The 9,682-nt window shown below is 44.6% G+C and overlaps 1 protein-coding gene across 1 annotated transcript; it reads left to right on the plus strand.

Moving 5' to 3' along the window:
- The first annotated feature begins 3,546 nt into the window (after nt 1–3,546).
- Nucleotides 3,547–9,174, plus strand: LOC125490628. Its single transcript, XM_048630456.1, has 2 exons — nt 3,547–4,518; nt 5,602–9,174. Exons 1-2 carry the CDS (start codon nt 3,547–3,549, stop codon nt 9,172–9,174), a joined length of 4,545 nt encoding a protein of 1,514 aa, XP_048486413.1.
- Nucleotides 9,175–9,682: the final 508 nt, after the last annotated feature.

A 9,682-nucleotide genomic window follows, 5' to 3' on the forward strand; every position in this document is an offset into this window, starting at 1 on the left:
GTGAGAAAAATGCCATAGTGATGTACCGGTATGTAAATTATGTGCTTATCGACAAAAAGGTCACAGTTAAAGGAGGTTACACATAGTTGAGATATTACAAAAGTGGTGAACAGAAGCCGACAGGGTTGACATTCTGAACATTTTTTGGTCATCGCTTTCAGGAAATTCAAGATGTAAAAATCCAACCAAGTTTCTATGGAGCAGAAAAACCATTTAGTCGTATAGCAAAAAATTGTTTAGTTTGACAAGTAAATCACACAATACGGATAACTTTTTGGAAGCCTTTCATCTACACTCTATATTTTAATAAAAAACTGATAATCATTCATAATTTAATTAATTTAAAATTATTATTTCCAACACATGATCTCGAATTTATCGATAACTCTTATCGATAATTGTTACATCCATGGCAAGAAAGAATGACGACGCTGTGTTCATAATTAAATGTATCTTTACATAACCCTTAGTGCTAGGAATTAAAACTCATAATGACATGTCCCATGAGACAGAATCAAGGTAAACGGTAAAATTTACCCCGCAAAAATTGGCAGACTTTTTTGTATCAAGAAAGATCGCTATGACGCTTCTCGAGGGTACACCCGAGTCCGCGTTGTTCTATGGTTTCAATAGATACCTAATTGATATTTTTAGCCCCCGACGACACCGAAATTCGACCAACCAGCAGAGGCGCGAGCATAGGATTCGATTCTATTTTCGAATCTACAGGAAGGGTCACTTTTACCAAACGCTAAACGTATTTAAATCAAATTTTAAATACATTTTGTACTAACTGACAGACGTATGACAGGCTACTAAATACGTTTAGCGTTTGGTGAAATTCCACCTAACATATGGAAAAAACAAATGTCACTTTTGGAACTAAGTTTGCCTTACATTTTGACAGTGACAGTTGACGATACGCAACGTTAACGGAGGATCGAAACTTGTCCTCACGACTCAGACTAATACAGTTTCTATGGAAAACATTATTTATCGCGAATATTTTTTTTTAGAATGTCTCTCTGAATCATCCCCATTCGACTTAGTATTCTACTTTTCCAACACCCTGTATATCCAATAATAAGTATTTTCCCGCCCATTCATTACATATAACGCTAGAAAGTCGCGAATACTTGAGTATGCAAATAAGTGATTACTATGTGTGTTTGTACGTGGAATGGGACCGGCGGAAACATATGAATTTTACGTGAAATGTAAAACAAGCTCTCCGGCTTTATGACGAAGTGCGACCGAGCGACGTTATTTATAGAAACGACAACGTTACTTACTTCTTTCGTTTTCAGGTTTGCTGCTTTGTGGTTGTTTAAACCTAAGCGTGTATTGTTCACATAAATAATAATAATAATAGTTTGATTCAGGTAGTGTATAAGTAACAGTATAATTATACCTAAATACCTAATATGAACATTTATTTCAGTATTTATTTTAGTTGTAAACTTACAGCATATTTTTACATCAAAATATAATTATCATTTCAGCGGATCATCAACTTTTTTATGTTCACGCCAGATTTAAGCCATTTTCGAAGTTTTTTTTACGATTAAAATAGCATACACAAGTAGAACTTATAAACATAACCCTTACAACCCCACATACACAGCCTACGTGGCTGTAGTGCCGATCCATCAAAGCCTATCTTAATAGCCGCGAGCCGACTCACTGCAGATAGCATCGCGGGTCATTGGGTGTGTGCTTTTGTATTAGCATGCCTGCAGCTCACTTGTATCTGATGTTATATGCTTATATTTATATACATATGTAGGTAGTAACCTATATAATATTTAGTATACATAATTAAAAATGTGGGCAAAAAATGCCACCAAATGGATACCCAACAACGGCCGCCGGCGCAGAGGCAGACCAAGAAGGAGATGGCGGGACGACTTGGACAATTTTAACACGGAATGGTGTGAGCAGGCCCAAGAAAGGGATAAGTGGAATGTTCAGGGAGAGACCTTTGCCCAGCAGTGGGACACGAGAGGTTAAGAAAAAAAAAAAATTAGTATGGTGGATATTCTATTCTATTATAATAATAATAATAATAATATGTGGGGACATCTCACACACGGCCATCCGACCCCAAGCTAGGCAGAACCTGTGTTATGGGTGTCGGACAGCTGATATATCTACACAAATACATAGATAGATAGATACTAAATATAAATATCAACACCCAAGACCCGAGTACAAATATCTGTCTTTAAACAAATATCTGCCCCAGCCGGGAATCGAACCCGGGACCTTCGGCTCAGTAGTCAGGGTCACTAACCACTACGCCATTCGGTCGTCTATTATATTCTATTCTCTGTGGGGGTGTAAGTACCTGCACCTGGCTCTCTCGAGTGGAACCGTTGTGCATATCCACAAGGTCTAAACTGCCTTCCTAAGCTTGGACCATTTCCCACCGCGCTGGTCCACTGCGGGTTGGTGGGTTCACATATCTAGATGTGTTTAATCTAGAAATGCAGGTTTCCTCACGATGTTTTCCTTCACCGTAAGAGCGATGGTAAACAATGTACTTAAATTCAAAGAACTCATTGGTACATGTCAGCGCCGGGATTCGAACCCGCATCTCTGGCGTGAGCTACCACCGCTCTAGTGGATAGATATAGAGTAGCTATAATAACAAAATGATTTACAACTTAATTAGGGTACAAAAGGTGGTCAACAATGGATGGATGAACTAAAAAGATAGAAATATACGCCTCGCATTCATTCATCGTAGAAAATCACACAAGTGTGTCCACTTCTCCAGCATTGCCGACGCCGTTTCTCCATACATTTATGACAATCCGTTCGGTGCGATAGGGTGCTTACATAGAGAATCGGGTTCTCTGCATCTACCAGTACCGGTAACCTGATTATGCGAAAGCTCTCACTCACGGAGCATTTCCCGGATTTTTTTATGTGATCAGCGCTTTCGCATAATCAGGTTACCGGTACAGGTGGATACAGGGAACGCGTTTCTCTATGTAAGCACCCTTACCCACGATAGCGATAGGTAGACGCTTGCCTTTAGTATGCCTGTCCATTACAGGTGCTTTAGTAGTGTTAGCGACGCGTTACAATATATACCTACCAACCAGTCACCCCACACACACACACGCATTGTTTAGTTGTAGTCAAATAAATTACTTAAATACCTAGTTAATTAAACCTAAGTAGAATCGTTAGGTACTGTTTCATATAAATATGGATGTCTTACCTACTTACTGATACCTACTGTATGCATTTTGTATGTATATTTAACCGTGCATTATTTTAATAAACATACGTTTTTTCATAAGGCGTGCGACCGGTAACCGGTACGTCACAAGGGTCCCGCGCGGTGCGGGGGGATGGCACCGAGTCTATATAAGGCCAAATTTCTAATCACACATGTGCTCACTTACATAGCGGCCACTGGACGCACGCCTTCGTCAACCTTAAATAGTTGTTTTACTCCATCCTGCAAGTTAGAACCCCTACAAGCTGGTCTTCAAGCCGGATTACTGGAGAACCACTGCTGGAGAACGACCTGGAATGTTCACCACGCCACCGCCGCTGCGCAAGATGGTACAAACTCGCAGCGCGCACGAACGGGAGAAGATGGCGCTTCTAGAACAATCCACCCGGGATGGACCATCTGGTCTCGACGTCAACGTGGCGACGTCTGAGAAAATAACTACCAAGAACGAGCTGAAGGCATGCGAGCCGCCCGTACGAAAAGTGGGTAGCTGCATGAAGATGGAAATTGGCTGCCACAAATCTTCCACCTCCAAGAAGATGTCCATGGCATCAAGCAAGCGGTCCATTGAGGCGAGGAAGAAACAGCTGGAGCTGGAAGCAGCAGAAGCGATCGCCAATATCAATAAAAAGCTGATCGAAAAGAAACTGGAAGCGGACATCGCCGCACTAGAAGACTGTTCTAAAAATAGTGCCGCGTCATACTCATCAGTGAACGTGTCACAAAAGGTGGAACAGTGGTTAGAACATAGCCATCACGACGCTAACGATCCGCCGCGGCCATCAACCATACCGCCGCCGCCCGGTGAACCACGCCACGACGCGGCCGCCCTACCCTCAACCGTGCGCGATATCGCGCAGTCGCCGCCGCCGCCGCCGCCGCCGCCAGCGCAGCCGCCCTCGGACATGCAGCAGCTGGTCCAGGCCATGAAGGACATCGCCGTCGCCGCAGCTACGAGTACTCCGCACTCCCAGATGCTGAGCCGTCTGTCCACGCCGAGAGATCTACCTACCTTCGCCGGCGATCCACTGGAATGGCTGAACTTCGTGCAGGCCTATGAAGAATCTACAGAGGTCTGTCACTTCACCCCCAAGGAAAACATGTGGAGGCTGAGGAAGTGTCTCCGTGGTCCTGCTCGGGACTCCGTCACGGCGCTGCTGGTGACGGCCGCCGCGCCCGAGACGGTGATGGGCGCCCTGCAGCTGCAGTATGGAAACCCTGACGTCATCCTGCCCAGGATCATACAGGATCTAAATCGGCTACACGCAGTAAGTGACGATTATCAAAAAGACATTATTAGCTTCTCAGTTAAAGTTCAGAACTATGTTGCAGCTGTGCTAGCATTAGGCCGTGACGAATATTTGCAGGGTATGAGCATTGCATCTGTTATCCTATCAAAGTTACCACCTGTATTAATTTCTAAGTGGAGTGACTACGGATATTCACGAATAAACGAAGGTACGAAATCTAGATTACAAATATTGTCTGATTTTTTGAGTGAGGAAGCACTAAAAATAACTAAAACAGCTGTTACTTTGACCGTACCTAAGTTTCGTAAACATAATGATCATAATTACTCTCAGTCTGTATTATTGCAAAGTGTTAACTCTAATAATAAATGTCGTTATTGTCGTACATCTAAACATGATTTGCCAGAATGTAAAAGGTTTAAAAAGGCTTTGCGCAAAGATAGGTGGAGTTACATTAAACGTAATGGTTTATGTTATAAATGTTTAATTTCGCGGCACAGTAAGGAACAATGCTCCGCACCTGTTTGTGATATAGATGACTGTGGACAGTCGCACCATAAGTTGCTACATTATAACATGAATATCTCATCTCAAAATAGTGTAAACATTTCACAACTTTCACCCTCTGAGCCCTTAGTGTCTGAGCCTATTGTAGAAACTGTTACAAATGTTAACGTAATGTCTAAAGTATTGCTAAAGGTTGTGTCTGTAAGTATTAATGGTCCAAATGGTATTATTAACAATGTTATTGCTTTGTTAGATGACGGTTCTACCGTTACAATGATAAGCGCAGGGCTAGCTAATAAGTTGGGCTTACAGGGACACAAACAAACAATGCGCGTGTGTGGTGCGTGGAACGACACAGAAATGGTATGCGATAGTCAGATAGTTCAGTTGGATTTATGTAATAATAATGGGGACTTGTTTACCATCAAGGCGCGTAGTGTAAATAAATTAAATTTACCCGTACAAAACACATTGTCTGTTGATACCTCTAAATATTTACACTTAGCTAAAATAAAAGATCAATTAATTAAAGGGATACTTAAACCGGAATTACTGATAGGACAGGATAATTATCATCTTTTGCAACCTATGCAGGTCATTAAGGGTAAGGTTAATGAACCGTATGCTACACTCACACCGCTGGGGTGGTGCCTCCACGGCTGCGTGCCACACTCACCCGCCGGGGCCGCCTGCCACTCCTCACTGCTCGTCTGCTGCCGGGAACCGGAGGAAGAGTCGGAGTGCCAGCGCATCCTGCGTGACATGCACGACGAGGTGCGACGCTCCTTCACCATCGAGTCCATGGGTGTCTCGCAGAAACCGCGGCAAAACTCGCTGGACGTTCAAGCAGTGGACCATCTGGACCGGAATTCTGTGTTGCTGAATGGAAGGTGGTACGTCGGCTTACCGTGGAAAACAGCTGATGTTAACCTGCCTAACTCGAAACCTAACGCTATGAAACGTCTGGAGAACGTGGAGAAGAAGATGAAGGCCAACGAAGGTTTTTCCCTCAGGTACAGGGAACGGGTGCAACACCTACTGGACAATGACTTCGCCGAGGAGCTGACGTGTACACGTACTTCGCCTAGAATTTGGTACCTACCTCACTTCGGGGTCGACAACCCGAATAAGAAAAAACTGAGATTAGTATACGACGCCGCCGCTAAAACTGATGGATTTTGTCTCAATGACTATCTACTAACGGGTCCTGACCTACTTATGTCGCTGTATGGAATTATGTTACGCTTCAGGGAAAAAAGAATAGCCGTGACAGGAGACATAAAGGACATGTTTCTTAGGATTAAAATTAATCCTGAGGATCAAGATGCATTGAGATTTCTATGGCGCGACCAACCGGAAGTACCTGTGAAAACCTACGTGATGACGTCACTAATATTTGGCGCCAGCTGTTCACCATTCATCGCACAGTATGTGAAGAATAAAAATGCACTCAGGTACGAGTCTTCGATGCCGGCCGCCGTCCACGCGATATGTAAACAACACTACGCAGATGACTATATAGATAGTATAGACGACGAAAATACCGCTATACAGCTTGTGAAGGATATTGTTTACATTCACAGTCAGGGTGGTTTCGAGATAAGAAATTGGACAAGCAACTGCTCAGCTGTTTTGGATGGGTTGCCTCAAGAATCTCTGGGCAATACAGCTGTTAATTTGAATATGGACCAACATAATCAAGGTGAACGAACTCTTGGCCTTATCTGGTATCCGAAGAATGACTGCCTTAGCTTCGACGTCTCGCTGAAGAAAATTCCTGAAAATATAAGGGACGGTTCTAAGAAACCCACGAAAAGGGAAATGCTGCGGGTTATAATGTCCATCTTCGATATACTGGGGTTTCTTTCACCATTTACGATAAAAGGAAAGATTATGTTACAATGTACCTGGAAAAATGGATTACAATGGGATGACGTCATCACTGATAGCATTCATGAAAAATGGTCTGAATGGATAACTTTATTACAGCGCGTGGGCTCATTAAGCGTGCCCCGTTATTATCAAATTCCAATGGGTGCGAGCGAGAAAGAAGATGTACTGAATGTACTGAATAACATCGGGCCGGTCTCGCCTAGCAACAGTGACGCGCCGCCTCCAGCTGGCTATACAAACTTACAGCTACATATATTTTGCGATGCGTCGACTCAAGCTATGTGTGCTGTGGCTTACTGGCGCTGGGAAACTAATGTTATTCGAACAGCATTCGTATCGAGTAAATGCAGGGTTGCTCCTGTGAAACACATGTCGGTGCCGCGATTGGAGCTACAGGCAGCACTTCTAGGAGCTCGGCTCGCTGATAACATTGAAAGGGAACACACAATGAAGCCTATCAAAAGGATATTTTGGAGCGATTCTAGTACTGTTCTACACTGGATAAAAAATGATGCAAGAAATTATAAATCATTTATTGCGCATCGGCTAGGGGAGATTGATGAACTCACGCACACCAGCGAATGGAGATATGTACCTACGAGTGTGAATGTCGCCGATGTTGCTACGCGGGAAACTTGCGAGTTTTCGGTGTTCGAGAACGAGTGGTTTCATGGCCCGGCGTTCCTCCTCGACGATGAGTCATCATGGCCGCGGGGAATACTTACTCCTCAAGTGAACGAGTTGGACCTGGAATGCATAACGATTGTACAAACGAACCCGTTGGACACACGATTCGTTCCTGACCCGCTGAAATTTTCATCATGGTTGCGGCTACTCAGATCTACGTGCGTTATGATATCATTTATTGATATAAAAATTAAGAAACTTACCGGTGCCATTAACGGAGATATGATGATAAGAGCTGAAAGGTTATTAATTAAATATGCGCAGATGCAGAGCTTCGCCGATGACCTGAAGGACCTGAAAAAGAAAAACACATTAAGTAAATCAAGTAAATTACTTACCTTGTCACCTTACCTGGACGACTTCGGAATCCTGCGTGTTGGAGGTCGCATCGAAGCTGCGCGCGACGTGCCCGCAGACATGAAGCACCCCGTCATCCTCGATGGCCGCCATCACATCGCTCGCCTTATAGTCAAGCACTTACACATCCGTGCTGCTCATGGGAATCATGAAACTGTCGTCAACAAGCTGAAACAAAAATACTGGGTGCTGAAAATTCGACCAACTGTGAAGCGAGTAGCCATGGAATGTATGGTCTGCAGAATAAGAAAGGCTGAACCTAGACCACCTAGAATGGGCGACTTACCGGAAGCACGCATGGCCCACCATCAACGCCCCTTCACCTTCTGTGGGCTTGACCTGTTCGGCCCAATGGAAGTCACTGTGGGAAGAAGGAGGGAAAAAAGATACGGCGTCCTCTTCACGTGTCTGACTGTGCGAGCCATACACATAGAACTGGTGGCTACACTGACCACAGACTCCTTAATAATGGCGCTACGCAGACAAGCCTGTCGTCGTGGGTGGGCACAGCAGCTGTTCTCAGACAACGGAACTAATCTACGCGGCGCAGACACTGAACTGAGGAGATCAATACAGGACTTGGATCAACAAGTTTTAAAGTCAGCTGCTATCAACTACGGAACCACTTGGACATTTATTCCACCTACAAGCCCACACTGGGGTGGGGCGTGGGAGAGACTTATTCGTTCAGTCAAGGCGTCACTAAAGATAATCCTGAGGGAACGCGCCCCTAGAGAAGAAGTCCTACTCACTCTGATGGCCGAAGTGGAACAAATTGTCAACAGTCGTCCGCTGACGCATGTCAGTGTTGAGCCTGGATCGAGCGAAGCGCTCACACCTAATTATTTTCTGCTGGGGTCATCGTCGAACCTACCTGTCCTCGGAGAATTCTGTGAATCAGACCTGTACCTGCGAAAACAATGGAGGATTTCGCAACGGCTGGCAGATATGTACTGGTCTCGCTGGGTAAAAGAATTTCTGCCGGAACTGATACCTAGAAGAAAATGGACGGATGAAGTACCACCTATAAAAGTTGGTGATCTGGTGGTGATAGTGGACGGGAACGCCCCGAGGAACATGTGGCTGCGAGGCGTCGTGGAGGCGGTGCTGCCGGGCAAGGACGAGCGAGTGAGGGTGGTGGACGTGCGCCACCCGCGCCGGGCTGGTGAGGCGCCCCGCGACCCGCGTCGCAACTATACCTGTAGGTTAGGAGTGCTGCCTCAGCACTAGGGTGGGGAATGTTAGCGACGCGTTACAATATATACCTACCAACCAGTCACCCCACACACACACACGCATTGTTTAGTTGTAGTCAAATAAATTACTTAAATACCTAGTTAATTAAACCTAAGTAGAATCGTTAGGTACTGTTTCATATAAATATGGATGTCTTACCTACTTACTGATACCTACTGTATGCATTTTGTATGTATATTTAACCGTGCATTATTTTAATAAACATACGTTTTTTCATAAGGCGTGCGACCGGTAACCGGTACGTCACAAGGGTCCCGCGCGGTGCGGGGGGATGGCACCGAGTCTATATAAGGCCAAATTTCTAATCACACATGTGCTCACTTACATAGCGGCCACTGGACGCACGCCTTCGTCAACCTTAAATAGTTGTTTTACTCCATCCTGCAAGTTAGAACCCCTACAAGTAGCATGTTTATAGCATCTTTGAAGCGTCCGTAGTCGAGCGCGCCTCAGTGATCATAACTGATCGCTGAGGTTAAGC

Source organism: Plutella xylostella, chromosome 26 (assembly GCF_932276165.1).
Source record: "Plutella xylostella chromosome 26, ilPluXylo3.1, whole genome shotgun sequence".
Taxonomy (NCBI): Eukaryota; Metazoa; Arthropoda; class Insecta; order Lepidoptera; family Plutellidae; genus Plutella; species Plutella xylostella.